This window comes from Zootoca vivipara, chromosome 2, assembly GCF_965207765.1.
Source record: "Zootoca vivipara chromosome 2, rZooViv2.hap1.1, whole genome shotgun sequence".
NCBI lineage: Eukaryota > Metazoa > Chordata > Lepidosauria > Squamata > Lacertidae > Zootoca > Zootoca vivipara.
Window position 1 is genome coordinate 46101238 of NC_142584.1, and position 17690 is coordinate 46118927.

Here is a 17690-nt window from a genome sequence, read left to right on the forward strand (position 1 = left end):
AGCTTTCCATAGTGTTTGTCAGTACTGCCACTATGCTTAAATAACAGCAATATTATAAGAATACTTCAGAAAGGTGCTTGTGATTCTTGACACTTTTCTATAGAAAGGTGAGTGCTATAGATGGAAGAGAAAGAGCTGCAGCACTGTGGGCAAAGATATGGAAGACTGAGTTTATCAGTGATTTAATGTGGCATTTTCCTGTCATAAACATATCCTTCATCTGAAACATGTAAGCTAAGAAGTCATCCTTACAGAATTAGACTCACAAATATGCCAAGTATATATATATGTGGTATGAAATATCTAAATCAAAGTGAGAAGCAAAGTATGTGGTTGAATGAATTAATCTAGAACTAGAACACTTCAAGGGGGAAAGTACTGTGGTCAATGACGAGGTGTGTGTGTGTGTGTGTGTGTGTGTGTGTGTGGTGTGGGAATGTACCTTCTGTGAGTTTTCAGCTTCTGTTTTAAAAACAAGTCTCTAGCATATTCACTTGGGATTGTTATAACAAAGCATAGAAAATTGCTCACGAAGAGTAATACAGCTAAATAAATGGATACATATTGGGCTACCTGTATTTAGGTACAACAGTTCTTTAATGGTCTTCTGGCCCCTTAACACTGTCTCTCTCCCCAGTATCTGTCTATGGATCACTGGAGGGGTCATTTAATTAATCCACACTTTAATTTCTCCTCCTGACCTTTAGATGATAGATAGATAGATAAGTCTGTATTTGGTGAACTATTAGAAGAAGATCATGGCAGCTTAGGTTACAAATGAACCAAATTTGTTATTTATGCATTAGCTTTTAAGACATTCAACAGTTTTTGCCTTGTGGTTAGTGCAGTGAATCACAGTTCAGGGTTCAAAGAGCAGTCACGACGCAGGCTGTGGTAAATTAATAATGATGGTTCTATCTATTGCTAGATTTCATTTGGAAAGGTTGTTATTAAGTGCTCAGTATTTACTCTCCCAGAAGAAAGAAGAGTTCAACATGGTTTGAAGATGGGGGCACATGTGTGCACTGCATTTAAGGCATCATGATTATATCAGTTGAGCCTGGAACAATCTGGCAGGTGGGATTATTGTTGTTGGTAGCACAGCACAAAGCTTTTGGCCTGAGTCCAGGACTGAAAACCATTTTGCTTCTCTGCATCTGCTCTTCCCTTGACTTAATAGCCCTCTATTTCCGTTTTTAATTACTGCTTCTTATTTTTGGCTTGTAACTGTTTCTCTTGGGGATCAATGCAGACAAGCAGGTAGTAGGACCAAAATAATAATAATAATAATAATAATAATAATAATAATAATAATAATAATAATAATGCTCCTGAAATGTGTATCTCAGACTAAAAAAGGTACGGTAATATAAGCTTAACAAGGATACCATCTAAAGAGTCTAGGAAATTACAGTTGCAATGTGGACACACAATTTAGTTGCTAAATAGATTTCTAAGGTTCAGGTGCATAGTTAGGTGTTACAGAATAAGGACATAAATCGCATACGATGGTTAAAGCTGCACAAAAGGATGGTTAAAGATGTGCCCCAGTGGTACTTATTTATTTGCTTAAAATGTGTATTAACCACCTTTCAGAACAATCACTAAAAAGCATCAGTAAAATACAATAATAAAATCCCATTATCATCAGACAATTAAGCCTAAGACTAAAATGCACAAAAACCAACACTGGACATTTATAGGGTGGTTGAGGACTCAACCCCTGGTGCCTCCATTTTTAAAAATAAAAAATAAATAAATTGTGTATCAAGGTTTGAAAAGACAACTGCTTGAGCTCAAGGTGAGTTGCTGCTGGAGAACATAACAGCCTACTGGCCCACCTAGTCCAGCATCCTCTTCTCACAGCGACTAACCAGATGCCTGTGGGAAGCCTGCCCACAACAAGGACCTGAGCACATCAGCACTCTCTCCACTTGTGATTCCCAGAAACTGGTATTCAGAAGTATACCGCCTCTGACAGTGGAAGTAGAACATAGCCATCAGGGTTAGTAATCTGATAGCCTTATCCTCCACGGATTTGTCTAATCTCTTTTGAAACCATCCAAGGACACAGTACTAGATGAAATAGACCAATGGTCTAACTAGGAAGGGGAACCTGTGGCCCTCTATAGTTTGTTGGACTCGGGACTCTCAAGTGGCGCAATGGGTCAGCGTGTCTGGCTGTTAACTGGAAGGCTGGTGAGTCAAGCCCACCCAGGGCAGGATTCCTGCATTGCAGGGGGTTAGACTAGATGACCCTCTGGTCCCTTCCAGTTTACAATTTTGTGTGACTCGCATCAGCCCTGACCAGTGCAAGCAACTGTCAGGGACAATGGCAGTTGTAGGCCAGAAACATCTGGAGAGTCACGGGTTCCCATCGCTGCCTTATATAATTAATCAATTTAATTTCTTTTCTTTCACTTGTCTGGTTCTTTCCGTGCTGCTCTTTCATTGTTTGCAGTATGAGCATTGCCAGCCTGTGTGCAAGAATCGAAAGGAACAAAGAAAAGGGAAATGGGGGAAGTGTCAGGTTGGAGCATGCCCTTGTTGGTAGACTCCCACACACGGAAGGGCTTTCTTTCATTGTTTGCAATGGGAAACTGGGTGTGCTCTCTTGTAAGGAGATCAGTTTGTAAGGTGCACTGTGTAGCCTGCCATTTGACACAGCAGGCTGGATAATGTTTTACTGCATGACAGTGCTTCAGTCTGCTGCAATACCCAAAGACATTTGTAGATAATGTTTCTTTCAAGAAAGAAATCCGGAACCTTATTGTTAACTTACAGCTCAGTTGGTTAGAGTGTGGTGCCTATAATGCTAAGGTTGCAGGTTTGAGTCATATGGGCCAGATCCTGCCACTGCAAGGATCCTCGGAGGATCTTCAAACTCTATAACTATACAATTTTATTATTCCATTTCCAAACTATGCCCCTTAATACACACACACACACCAAGTTTATATAAAGTACCAGTAAGCAACCTTTAGAGGGCATTTTTGAGGGAAATCATGCTTTTAGAGATGTTCAATATTTTATGTCTCGTTATGTTTTTTGAAAATGAAAAATCCTATCCATTCAATCCTTTAAGAAAAAAATAGTCCTTTTGTGATTTCTCTCTTTCTTGCTCACATACAATTTTAATAGATATTGAGAGAAATTAATAACACACACATAAGTAATTCTGGGTGGCATTCAACTGTTTTACTCAGAGTAAAGGTAAAGGGACCCCTGACCATTAGTTCCAGTCACAGATGAATCTGGGGTTGTGGTGCTCATCTCACTTTACTGGCCGAGGGAGCCAGCGTTTGTCCGCAGACAGCTTAGTCATATGGCCAGCACAGAGCAGCGCACGGAAATGCCATTCATCTTCCCGCCGGAGCGGTACCTATTTATCTACTTGCACTTTGTGCTTTCGAACTGCAAGGTTGGCAGGAGCAGGGACCGAGCAATGGGAGCTCACCCTGTTGTGGGGATTTGAACTGTCGACCTTCTGATCGGCAAGCCCTAGGCTCTGTGGTTTAACCCACAGCGCCACCCATGTCAGAGTAGACCAGAGTAAATTAATATGCCTAACTCAGTCATGTTCATTCATTTCAATGGGTCCACTCTGAGTAAAGCATAGTTAAATACTACTCTAAGATTCCTTCCATTAAATCCAAAGGTGTAGACAGTTGTAGTTACTAGCTCAAAGGTCCACACACAGAGTTAAATGGAATTTTGTCCTAATATTCCATTTGGAAGAATAGTTTTCTGAATGAGCAGCCAATGGTTTTATGTGCTGAGCTGATGAAACATCTGCCCCCCCCCCAATAAAATGGTTTGTATTTGAAACTATTTGTAGGGATGAAATGATAATATGCAGCATAGATAAAACATCATTGAAATAAACATCGGGTTAAGATTATTGTTAAAAAAGAAGATTTGTCTTTGGCTTAGCAAAGATTAATTCCCTAGCATAATACTATTTTGATCCTGGTAAGCAACATGTATTCATGTTGCAGATCCCTGTTTAAATCCTTCACTCAACATTTCCATCACATATTTTAACCAGCTGTGAGCAGGTTTTTAAATTACTTTTCTTGCCTGGCAATTATTAGACAGCAGCAAAAATAGTACTGACTTTGAGCATTCATTGATAGGATGTGGATTCACTGTGAGTTCTAATTCCCGTGTTCTTTTCAAAGACACAGGTGGTCTCTTGAAAATCCACCTCTCAAGGTTGTAATATAATGTTGGAAGGCATAATACAGTGTCTGCTTGAAAAGGAAGGTGCATGTTCTTAGACAGTAAGCAACCAGAAGGTGTTCAGTAAGAGGCACTTGCCTTACCCTTGTGTTTTTCAAAGCCTTTTATAGATACTTTTGGCTCAAGGAAAGAAAAATGTTCACATCTTCCCCCAGTAGCTTACGCTCTTTAGCTTTAATCCCCTGGCTCCCATCACTTCTGTCAGCCTTGAGGCAGTACAAGCACATAAACTGATCCTGTTTCTGCTGAACCTTGTGGAAGTTAGAGGGAAAGTCAATCCTGCAAGGCAAGGAGTGCATCAGAATTGCCCCCAGCATTGCTACCCTGATGGATCAGGCTCAGGTGGAAGGAGGATATGATTTATTTAAAGTCTTCCTTTTAGTTGCTTCTGAGGGCTGTGCTGTGCTCCCACAAGGTGACACACAAACAGAAGCAAGGCAAGATCTAAAGATATAATAGCCATATTAGGAAGCCTACAATACCCATTAAGAAGCTACTCGGTAACGGCTGAATTCATTATGCTAAACACAGTACAGTATTGAAGAGGAAAGTCTTCAGTTTTCACCCAAACAGCTGTACAAATAAGACAAGATGGAAGTCAATAGCTAGGGAGTTCCATATTTTGGGGGCCCTGTTTCTGCTGCTTGCCAACATAACTGATCTTAATGTTGAGCACTCACAGAGGACCCCAGAGGCAAATCTTAACCAATTGGCAAGATTATATGGCAATGTGACACAGTCATCTCTGCCAGGTGGGCAAAGGATCCACTCATTATGATCATTCTACTGCTGACAGTGTGTGTTCCCTCTGCTTTGATCTGTCATGGTGCCTTGGGTTATGGGGATGAGAAGGACAGTCTTAGGACAGATACAAAATCGCATCAAACAAATGTTGCAGCATTGACAGTTTCTGTTCAGTGCCCTCCTCCAGCATACCAGACAGTATGACAAGCCTGGTAAAAAAAAACCCCAACAACAACACCCTGTGCATTTCACTAAAAATAAATGCAAATGTAGCATTGAAAGAAAACAATCTAAAGATAATAATAGCATAGAGGTGAGAATACAATTTAACACCTACTGCAGCCAAACAACACTTTCAGTTGCCAAACATTAAAATAAACCAGCTTCTAAACACCATAACAACATATATGTTGAATGACAGAGAACAATTAATAACACTTTAACAGGTGGCGCTGTGGTTAAACCACTGAGCCTAGGGCTTGCTGATCAGAAGGTCGGTGGTTCGAATCCCTGTGACAGGGTGAGCGCCCATTGCTTGGTCCCAGCTCCTGCCAACCTAGCAGTTCGAAAGCACGTCAAAATGCAAGTAGATAAATAGGAACCGCTACAGCGGGAAGGTAAACGGCGTTTCCATGTGCTGCTCTGGTTCGCCAGAAGTGGCTTTGTCATGCTGGCCACATGACCTGGAAGCTGTACGCCAGCTCCCTCGGCCAATAATGCGAGATGAGCGCGCAACCCCAGAGTCGGTCACGACTGGACCTAATGGTCAGGGGTCCCTTTACCTTTAACAGTCTATTACAGATGAGCAACACTTTCGCTTACCAAATGCAATTATTCTTTCAGCCTTCCCTTCCACCTGGTTCCCGCCCCCCCATCCCCCCAAAAGAGTCAGCGCTCCATGGCCATTCCTCTTTTTCAGTCCCCACCTTGCAAACCTTGGTGTTCCTGCTAATGCCTCCCTCTTGTGCATGGATGATGCCGTTTTGGCTGCCTAATATCACAGGCTGAACAACAGTAATAATGAGAATAGTGATTTAACTCCAGAATCATTTTATATGATATTATATGAAAGGTAGTACAGGAAAGACAAAAGCACTTCTTCACACTGCACATAGTTAACTGTGGAATTCATTCTCACAAGATGTAGTGATGCCCTCTATTAGATGGCTTTGAAACAAGGTTAGATAAATTTCTGGATATTAAAGCTATGAATGGCTCCTAGCTGCGATGGATATGTTTTCCCTCCACTGTTGGAGACTAAATACCAGTTGCTTGGAATCACAAATGGGGAGAGTACTTTCCGGCTTCCCCTGAGCATTTGAGTGGCTACTGTGAGAACAGGATGCTGAGCAAAATGGGCCTTTGTCCTCATCTAGCAGCCACTTCTTACGTTCTTACATTCTTGTATCAATACGGAGAGCACTTCTGCATTCAGGTTCTGTTTATGATCTTCCCATAGGCCTCTGTTTGGCTACTGTGAGAACAAGAGGCTGGGCTAGACAGAACTTTGGCCTGATCCAACAGGATCTGTCTGGTCTTTGACCACAAAGATTGATTGATTGATTGATTTGATTGATTCATCCAACAGGATTCTTATGTTCTTAACCGATGTTTTCAGTGTATGTCCCCTCCCCTTTAAGAACTCAGTACTGTTGAGATAGTTCTATGTTGCTCAGGGGACAAACCACAGCTCAGTGGTAGCTCAGTGGTTCAATCCAGATAGGGCTGGGAATATCCCCTGCCTATAACCCTGGACAGCTACTGCCAGGCAGCATCAACACTACCGAAACCTTAATCTGATTATGTAAAAGGCAGCTTCCTATGTTCCTACATTACTTCCACCTTTTACTGTGGTTCATTTGATGTACTGTATGCTTTCACTGATAACCTAGAGAGAGGCTTAAGCTCTCTCTTCCACTTTCCTCCCTGTGTGTAGGAGGTGGATATCTTCATCTTGCTGTCTTGGATGCCTTTCTGTAGTACAATGCTCTTCACAGCCTCGTATTGTGGGGGTGCTCAGTTTAATTTCATTTTCTTTCATTCCATGCAATAGTCTCTGTGGGAGAAAGGAATCATATTTTTCCGATGAGTTGGTGCGCCTAGTTCTTACAGTTTTCCCACTGTTGCAACAGAAGCGCATCAATTTAAATTTATTGTTTTTTGTGCCTGCATTAACCTCCAAATATGGATGAGAGCAAACAATAAGAGAAGGCAAGCTTCAGCCATGGAAGAGATAGTGTTTGTAAAATACACAGAGAAGCCAATGAGGAAGAGATATGGTAACCACTCTTGGATGAACTGGAGACCCCCCTGCCTCCTCTTAAAGGCAAATGTGCAGGGAATTTGTAGTGGAACAACATAGTTAACAGCCATCATCCACATGCACTGTTTCTATAGTCACCTACATAGAAGAAGTACAGGGCCTGGGGAAATGAGCAGAATGCGTTGCAAATGGCAGACAGACTGCTGCCAAGATTTGGTGACACAGGCTGGACTGTGTCTATAGGAACAGATCTTCTTTGGCCTTTATTTCATGAATGCCTGGCAATGTGCTGGTACCCTCTGGCAGTGGATGAGAGCATAGATAAGCGTTTTCCTTTAGCTGCTTCCTCTTTAGCTGCCACTCCAGAAAAAGAACAACAGGCCAAGATAATCAAAATGCTATTTAGATGTCATGGGAACTGTCTGACAAGGGCCTCAGAGTCAAGAAAAGAGAGGAAATGGGGTGTATAGCTGTTCTTTTCTTTGCTATTAAGTTATGTATTTGTGTTTTTATGTTGTAAACTGCTCTGTGATCTTCAAATGAAGGGTGGCATATAATTTAATAAAATAAATAAAATAAAAGAAGAAACTGCAGAAATAGGGGTGGGGGAAGGAGGACACAAACCAAATCAACTGGGTGGAAAGCTGTGTCTATGAAATGGTTATCGCCAAAGAGAGTGGGTGGCTGGTGCTGATCAAAGTTAGAATTAATACCCATGTGAATGAGAGAGAAAGGATATCTATTATCTGTTACATATAAGAGATGAATGAGGGCTTGCTCTTTTTTTAGTACCTATTTTCTTTCCTCCCCCCTTCCTTCAACTTTTAGTTCCTCCTGGCCTATTTTGGATTTTCATCCAAAAGTAGAGGTTAGATTTGTATTTGGACGTGAGACCTTATAGATCATATAGAAGCTTGTAGCACCAGGGAGAAACTACATAAGAAGCCACCTAGAATATTATGGGCACCATAAACATTAAGTGTTTTGAGGGGGTGATAAAAGGGATGGGTCGTCTAGACCTAATGGGCATTTTAAATGTGATGACAAATGTCTCAGAATACACCAAATGTCTTCCATCACACTTAGATCCAGTGTGCATCAGGTTTGTTTTTTGTTTACCAATTGTGGTTTGGTTCAGCAAAACAAAACACTACCCTTGGCTTGGATGTAATGCTAATCCAGGGATGATGTTTTATTACTTGCAGTAGGGGAGAAGTGGATCAGGAGGCACCCACTTATTCACAGTAAACTATTAACTATGGTTTACTATGACATGTAGGTCCTGCCACTGAGCACTGTGTCTTTCTACACCTAACAAAAAAGATGAGAGGGAAAATTACAAAGAAGATGAGAAAGAGATGCATAGATATATGGCCACAGTTGGAGCAGGAGATTTGGAAATGGTTGTTTTTGTGTCCTGTGAAGTGAAAATGGCAAAGCAAGCACCCTCTCTATGGTTAAGTTAGGACATTGCGCTCTACCATTGTTGTGCAAGATATGTCTGAATTGAATTTTAGTTTTCAGAGACATTTAAGCAGCAGCATTTTGAAGGCTCAGTCATCAGTAATCAAATCCAGCTAGCCTCACATAGAAAGGAAGGTCAAAGAAAAAGATGTGTTTTCTAGTGTAGACAGTGTTGATGAAAGACTCAGTGGGATAATTAATCACACTGAGCATATCTGAAGAGCAGAGCGGAGCATAGAAGTGACATGTTTCCTGTCGAGTTACAGCACAATCCAGGTAGCATAGGACAAAGATGAAGGGAGAGGACAAAGGGACAGAGGAATACCAGAAATTTGCATGTACTTGTAAAGCAGCTTTAAGCAATAGTCAGAAGTATTAAATGTTTGACTTGTGCTTTACAGTGGTCCAAATATAACTTTGTGGAAACGGGCCGGTGTAGGTGTGAGTGTTGCTGATGTCCTGTATGGCCAAGGTTGCTGTCACAAGAAACATAGGAGGCTGATGGAAGAATTGTGCATACAAAAATGAAAGACAAAGAGAATTGTGGGAAATGAAGGAAAGATACCGCTAGTGCAAGCATTAAGACTAAGTGGAATGTGACCAAGAGCCAAATCAGCTGTAACCAGGAACAAAGTCTCTAAAGCAGAAAAGGGTAAAACACAGCTCTGTGGGGTAGGGTGTCTGCTGGTATGTAATAGATATTAAAATCCAATCAAACTACAAATATGGAGAGACAGAGGTGCACTGATGTTGGGATTAATGACATCTTTGCCATAATATCAATTTGCAGCGTTGTTGTTGTTGTTTTTATACATTTCTCCCCACATGGCAGCAAATCACAGTACAGTGGTACCTCTACTTACGAATGACTCTACTTACGAATGGAGCTCCGTCTGCCATCTTGGATGCGGTTTAGATAGGATATTTTCTACTTACGAATTTTTAGATAGGGTTGCTTCGACTTACGAATTTTTTCTCCCAATGCATTCCTATGGCTTTGACTTACAATTTTTTTCGACTTACGGATGTGCGTTCGGAACGCATTAAATTTGTAAGTAGAGGTACCACTGTATAATAAAAATGCATATAAAATACTTGCAAATATAAAAAAGAGTTTAAACGCTAGCATTTAAAAGCATTTAGGGGAAAAGCACCCCAATTATTTATAGAAAAACAGTTTAAAACAACAGCACAAACATGTTGTTGTTGTTTAGTCGTGTCTGACTCTTTGTGAGCACAAACATAACATGAGTTAAAATCTAATTCAGGTACCAAGTGTTGGGACAGATATGGACTCCTGAAATAGCAGAAAATGAAAATGCTTTTGCTAACATACGTATTGGTGTGGTAACAAGCCATACTATACCAGGTGTGCCAAAGGCAGCTATAAGAGTAACAATGAGTGGCAAGGGATAAGGTGGTGCATTTATTTCCTTTAACAACTAAAGAAGCACGCATGGTTTTGCCTTACAGTCTTTGGCCATTGTAGTTTTGCCCTTTTCAGCAGGTTGTATATCACAGGCCAAACTCTCATCTTCAACATTTTTGTTATCATAGAATCATAGAGTTGGAAGAGACCACAAGGGCCATTGAGTCCAACCCTCTGCCAAGCAGGAAACACCATCAAAGCATTCCTGACAGATGGCTGCCAAGCCTCCGCTTAAAGACCTCCAAAGAAGGAAACTCCACCACACTCCTTGGCAGCAAATTCCACTGCCGAACAGTTCTTACTGTCAGGAAGTTCTTCCTAATGTTTAGGTGGAATCTTCTTTCTTGTAGTTTGAATCCATTGCTCCGTGTCCGCTTCTCTGGGGCAGCAGAAAACAACCTTTCTCCCTCCTCTATATGACATCCTTTTATATATTTGAACATGGCTATCATATCACCCCTTAACCTTCTCTTCTACAGGCTAAAAATACCCAGCTCCCTAAGCCGTTCCTCATAAGGCATAGTTTCCAGGTCTTTGACCATTTTGGCTGCCAAATTAACATAAAACGGGGATGGAGAACAGGGTCCAGCCTATAAGCGGGGTCCTCAGTTCCTCCCACTCCCATGGGCCACTTTGACAGGCAGGCAGTGCTGCCCACCCGCCAGTCACCTGGCACCCATGACACTAGCTGATCCAACTTCAAAGGAAACAACAGGAAGCTCACAGCCGATTCCTTCTTTTCTTGTTTTGCAGCCTGGCTTGAACTCAAGCCAAGCTGCAAAAGAAGATTCCTGCCAAAAAGAGCCTGCTGGTCAGCATAAAACTTTAGAAGACATTTGTGCTGATTACATGACTAAAGCCTTGATTCTATAAAGTATTGCTCTCCAGTTTTGTGAAAATATTTCTAGGGGGGCTTTTCAAATATATTTTCGAGTTACAACCTTTTTGCTACTCGTTCCTCAGAGACTTTTCTTGAGTATGTGGTTATAAAAATAACCTTGTTAAATAACCTTGCAAGTGATTTCTGTTCCAAAAATGGGCAATGTATTTAGTTATTTGGAGTACAGTGGTACCTTGGGTTACAGACGCTTCAGGTTACAGACAGTTCAGGTTATAGACTCCACTAACCCAGAAATAGTACCTTGGGTTAAGAACTTTGTTTCAGGATGAGAACATAAATTGTGTTCTCGCGGCGCGGCGGCAGCGGGAGGCCCCATTAGCTAAAGTGGTACCCCAGGTTAAGAACAGTTTCAAGTTACGAATGGACCTCCAGAACGAGTTAAGTTCTTAACCTGAGGTACCACTGTACTGAAGTACAGTGAAGTACTATATTCTATAGTTGTACTGGGAAGAGATCTGCATGAAGAATGCCTTTATTTATGTTGCTGTCGACTGTTACTTAAATGGGTTTTTTTTCAGTCCCTAGACTGTGTTTCTCCAAAGTTACCAAGGAAACAATGATGCCATTCAGCAATAAATACTAATTGTACTGTGTTAATAGAACCAGGGCCCACATCAGAACATGGTATATCTCAGAACAGGCAGAGTTCACTGGTGCTACAGTCAGGCTTAGCATCACGGGACAGCCTGCTGTTCCTACACAGTCACTGACCTCTGTAGCCAGCAGCCTGCTTACCTGTCCAGAGGGGCAGCTGGCAGGGGTGTGGGTGTGGGTGTGGGTGTGTGTGTGGGTGTGTGTGTGCGAGAGAGAGAGAGAGAGAGAGAGAGAGAGAGAGAGAGAGAGAGAGAGAGAGAACAGGTACTGACTGGGCATGTGGATGGCAGCCGCAAATACAACAGCTTCATCATCTTTAATCATCTTCTTAGGAGGTCTTTAAGCAGAGGCTTGACAGGCATATGTCAAGAATGCTTTGATGGTGTTTCCAGCTTGGCAGGGGGTTGGACTGGATGGCCCTTGTGGTCTCTTCCAACTCTATGATTCTATTCTATGATTCTAATTATGCTGCCCCCATCTCTGCCATAAGAACAGATGATGGCCCCAATCCAGCATCCTCTTCTCACAATAGGAGAATTTGGGTGCAACAGCATGCTCCACACTTGGGCTCCGCAGCAACTTTTATTCAGAGACATACCACTACTGATACTTTAGGTAGTACACAACCATCACGACTCGTAGCCATTGGTACCTTTATCCTCAATGAATTTTTCTAAACTTCCTTTAAAGTCAATTTGGTGGCCATGTACATCCTTCAACATTGAATCCCACAGTTTAACTATTTGCTTCTTAAAGAAGTATTCCATTATATCTGTCCTGAACCTCCCAATATTCAATTTCATCCTGGTGTTCTCTCTATCCACTATCACCTGCACCCCTATCTTGCCCTGCCCCCCCCAATCCCTTTTTTTTCTTGAACTATAAAGTTCCCAGTGTTTTAAGCTTTCCTTATAGAGGAGTTACTCCAGCCCCTTTATCATTTTGTAGGAATTCAACATCAAGCTGCCACAAAAATTTCATCAGTGTGAACATTTCTGCTTGTCTGACAGAATGATATCCCCTCTTCTCCACACACAGTTCTATGGTTTCTTCCACCACCCTGAGCCAATTTGAGGGGAGCATGGGGGGAGGAGAGGCAAAAACTCCATTGTACTAGCTGACGTCCTTGTGGTGAGATTTTACATGCGGCTGGGGGGGGGGGGTAAACCCCAAAATAGCTTCACAACCAGCTTGTATGGGTTCATTGTCACATCAAATGGCACTGGCAAGAAAGGGCAAATCTCCAGCAGAAAAGTTCATTCCATTTCCTTTTTAACAATTTGTTTCAAAGGTAACCAAGAATGCAAGGTAACTGTTTGTACATTGATAAACTAGACATGTAAATCAGAGTTTTTCAACCATGAGTCCCCTGATGGTTGTTGGTCTCCAACTCTGTCACCTCCAGCAAGGTAGGTAGCCGTGTTGGTCTGACGCAGAAGAAATACATTTTTTAAAAAAAATTGCCCAGTGTTACCCTAGAGACCAACTAAGTTTGTTCTTGGTATGAACTTTCGTGTGCATGCAGATGGTATCTGAAGAAGTGTGCATGCACACGAAAGCTCATACCAAGAACAAATTTAGTTGGTCTCTAAGGTGCCACTGGACATTTTTTCATTTTTTAAATATATTTCTACCTCCATCAAGCTTAGCCTACTGCAAAACTAAGGTCTCTGAGGAATCAAGGCTGAAGGATATAAACCACCTTTTAAGGAAAGTGGGTGGGTGCACATGCATGTACACACGCATGTGCACACACTATCACCATAAAAACCCCAGAAGCAGTTTTATTTCTGTTCAGATAGGATTCTTCAATGCATATGTATAACAGCCATTACCCAGCATTGAATCAGTGACCTAAAAATAAAGTTACAGGCCTTAAGAACCCAAACTATAAAAGCAATGGCTCATCACCAAAGTCAAATTTTCTCAGATAAGACTTACCTGGCTATTAAGTTTTAGAGATTCAGCAGTCTAAGGCAAAACCTTTTTCTCCACACATTATTCAGTCTTACTGCCTTCAAAATTTGTCTCAGTTCTTTATTTTCAGAGTACGTAACTCAGAATTAGCCACGTTCTTTTCTTCACAGTAAATGGCTGTATTTTTCACACACACACCCCCCCCCCCATTAAACAGGTAGGTTTTATAATTGTTGGAGTTTAGTAAATATATCACAGTGGTGCAGAGGAAAATAGTCTGGTAAGGCTGCTACTTGAAAAGATAAACCTAAGGTTTTTCATGGCAAACCAAGCCATTCTAAGTTTAGGTTTTATATGTGGCCCAGATGGAGCCAGCACTTAACACTAGTACATGCTAGCTCATGCTTGGACTAACTTGGAGATGAAGCAGGAAGAAAGGAAAGCCTGAGAGGAAGTGATATATTCTACCAACAAGTAGTTACTTGAAAGAGAAGGAATCAGGGAGTGGCACAGATAGGTTGCCTTTCTGTCTATGCCTCCCTCCCCCCAAATTCAGGAAGCTTATTGCTTGTGTTGTTGCTTTACTCCCAGCAATAATATAAAAACCTGACTTCTCAATAAAACTTTAATAGGGACAGTCATCTTTATAGAAAAAAATGCTATGTTTTCAGCCTGTAATGTTGTCTTAATTTCTATAATCACCAAGCTGTTCGTAACAGTCGATGTTCTTAAATATTTAAATGGTTGGTGTGGGGAACATCTTTTCCTTTATGTGCACAGTGGTTAAAGGTTTTACTTCCCTTCCCTGAACAGTTTGAAAATGAAATCATTTTAAAATTGGACCACGAAGTGGAAGGAGGCCGTGGAGATGAGCAATATCTACATTTGTTTGAATCAATGTAAGTACGAAGAAGGGGCAAATCCTTAGTTTTTGGGTAGGATTCAGTTAATGAGCTCCATCAGTGGAAGCCCTGTGCAAGGACTTTCATTTGTACAAATGGGCTTTCCACTCTTCTTTCCACACACATCCCAAAATTGGTTCAGGGGGAATGTTGTGAGAACTCCCAGCACACAGTGGGAGGAGAATGGAGACTGTTCCATCCAGTAAGTTGAAATGCTTGCTCTGACAGAACAATCACTTTAGCATGATGTTGAATGCCACAATTTTTAAGGTTGTTATATTTTAAAGTTGAACATTTGTTTTAAGTGTGATCCATATAGTAACTTATTTATTGTACTTCTCCCCTGCTCTTACATGGGGCTTCCAGTGGTCTCCTAGAATATGGCTACCAGATCCACCTCTGCTTAGCTTCAGTTATGCAGTCACACATGGTATTCCTTGAAAAATCTCTTTAAATTGACCTTTTTTAAGGTGGTGTGTGTGTGTGTTAAATAAACATAGGTCTGTAACTCAATTGTGCCCCCAGGACACCCTGTGCTCTGTCATGCAAATATATATATACAGGCCGGGAGTGAAAAATGCTTCAGGCATAAAACATTCCCATTCAAATTTAGTGTGCTTCAAAACACAAACTTCTCCAGAGATGGTAGATGTGACTCGGAAGCAAAACAGAAAGTACATCATAAAATTGGAACATGTTAGGATGTAGTATTGGAGCTAAGCCACTGGGTTTGTTGTTAGAACTAGTATGTTCAATCTAGCACCATAGAGGTGAGCACAGTCGATGCTTGCCTTGCAGATGGCTGACTTCTAGCAGCATGTATGTTGGGGTGGAACAGCCTTCCTGACTCCAGTGTCATTGCTGCTTACCTGGACAAGACTGTGGCAGTGCAACAGCAAGCTCAGGGCATGTGGGTGCACCCGTGGGAGTACCCAATTGGTCTCACTGCGACTCCTACATGGCCCTGACCTTACCACCACTCTGCCGCACACCAGCCAGGCAAGCAGTAGTAATGGATCCATAGCTTTACCCCACATACTTCTGTGGCTGACATACAGGCATGCGAATGAGCTGTAAGGAAGTGTCCATAATATATAAACAATTTGTTTTTGCAAAGGTACTTTGCATCCAGATGCTGATTGATTCCCCTTTACGTAAGTTTAAATAGTGATATGTAGGGGAACATTGGCTAACATTTTTACACTTTTTGAGGCATTACAGACATTAAATTGAATTGGTCATTGGACAGTATCCTGTTTAATGAATGCAATCCTTCCCTCCTTTTCTTAATATGTGTGGATGGGTTCTGTTTCTAGAATGGAACTGAACAAGCGTAAGAGCAAAAGTATAGTAGTGGCTTTGTTACCTCAACTTGTCACCCACCATAATTCTGGCCATACTAGGAAATGGATAATTACTTCTCTTTTTTCCAAGGTAAAGATATATTCTTATTATCTAAGGGAGCTGTTGATTTCAAAGGCACATTTAGCACAGAAAAAACATATTTTGAACTGCATCATCTCTTGACTTTGCCTTCTTTGTTGCTGTGGCCTACAACTTTCTGCCTTACAAAATAATACTTAATTTTCATGCTTAACTCTGAACATGCTCTTTGACAGTTGAACTGTGAATCAAATGATTCAAAGAGCAGCCTAAGAATCAGAAAAGAATTAATACATATGCAACTGGAAGTCTGTGCACAGAGGTCACAGAAGAAGTGTGGACAATCATGTTGAAATGTGCAAATCTCTTCTTTCCTGAAGGGAAGAAACATTCTCCTACTCTTACATTTGATTTATTACAAACTACATACAAACTTTCAAGTAAATTAAGTCTTTTAAGGGAAAAATAAGTTTAAGCAAAATACCTCAAGAATGAGAAGACAAACATCCCTGACAGTGGTCCTTTTTGGAGGCAGAAATTTCAAGAAAGAGGTTAAATGCGTCTGTGGAAATATATCAGCTTGGAAAGTATAAAATGATGATGATCTGCACTTCCAAAATTATAGAGATTCCTGGAGAATGCCACAGAAAGCATTGCAGTATTTCACCCTGACACTTCTCAGTGCTGCTCAATTGAATTGTTACATGAGATGACAGAATCTAATGAAATTCACCTTGTTATAGATTCCCATCTATATTATTTCTGCCAGATTGGGAATAGCCAGAGTGAATAATTGGGGACATGACCCCTATTTTGTTCTGGAGTATCCCAGAAACATTGTGCCACCTGAAGTCAAGGCTTCACATGCTGTGGATAAGTTGTTTGTTTGTTTGTTTGTTTGTTTGTAAAATCAATGAGATGGAACCTCTATTTATTTATTTAATTTGCTTTGGCTCATATTCTGCTGCTTGATGCTTGTATTTTTCCCATTTTCCAGAAGGCAGGACAGGTAACATGTTAGACAGGAATAGAGCTACTCTGTCCTAAAATAATGGTTTCACATATTCTGATGTATACAGAACACATCCCTCCTCATAACTCTCAAAGTTAAAATGTGGAGAATTGCATTTCTGAAAATACTTTCATGTCAAAAACTCCCTCCTGAAAAACCTATTTGGACCAATATGGGAAGAATATGCCATACCATGAATTGTGTCCTGGAGGTCAGAAATTATTCAACTGAGATACCAGTGAAGATGGAAACAATAGAAATTAAGTCAAATGCTGTTTTAAATATAATAGATTGCACTACACAATAATACTGCAATCAAATAACCTTAGGGGACAAAGAATGTGGCAGTGGGTCACTTCAGAACACAGGCTGAGGATAGTATGAGGAATGTTCCTCCATGATCAAATATGCCCTTTGTATAGGAATGCAAATGCATGTAGTGTTTTAGAGAAAAGATGCTGCTATAGTCCACTGTCCCTGGTGTGCTAGATTGCTGAGAGCAAGGAAAAATCTGTTTACACCTCTCTGGAACTTTTCTCAAGGAGAAGAAAACTCCATATGCTTAGGAGGGAGAAATCAATTTAAATTGAGCCAAAAGGGTAATTAGGATTTGACCACAGTTGTTTTTCACTGTCACCATGGAGCAAGTTTGAATCTGCAGCTTTGTCATTAGAGTGGTCTTGGAATTCTAAAGCCTCCGACAGCATGGCCGCTGGTGAGGGATGTTGGGAACTATAGGCCAACAACATTTGAAAGACCACAAGTTTCCCACCTTTGCCTTTGATGGAAGAGCAAGGTGCAAGTGAACTAAGAAAGGAAGCATAAATAAATTCCCAGTG

The 17690-nt window shown here is 41.1% G+C and overlaps 2 protein-coding genes across 4 annotated transcripts in view; one reads left to right on the plus strand and one right to left on the minus strand.

The window, feature by feature from the left end:
- The window catches only part of DOCK2 (dedicator of cytokinesis 2), a 255397-nt gene that overhangs the window by 196313 nt on the left and 41394 nt on the right, over positions 1 to 17690 (plus strand). For all 3 annotated transcript variants that reach the window (XM_060271721.2, XM_088661767.1, XM_060271724.2), the window contains one exon: positions 14368 to 14453. In XM_060271721.2, coding sequence (XP_060127704.1) covers positions 14368 to 14453 — 86 coding nt within the window. The remainder of the gene's footprint in view (positions 1 to 14367; positions 14454 to 17690) is intronic.
- KCNMB1 (potassium calcium-activated channel subfamily M regulatory beta subunit 1) overlaps positions 1 to 17690 on the minus strand; it is a 353074-nt gene that overhangs the window by 53461 nt on the left and 281923 nt on the right. The gene's annotated exons all lie outside the window — the stretch shown is intronic.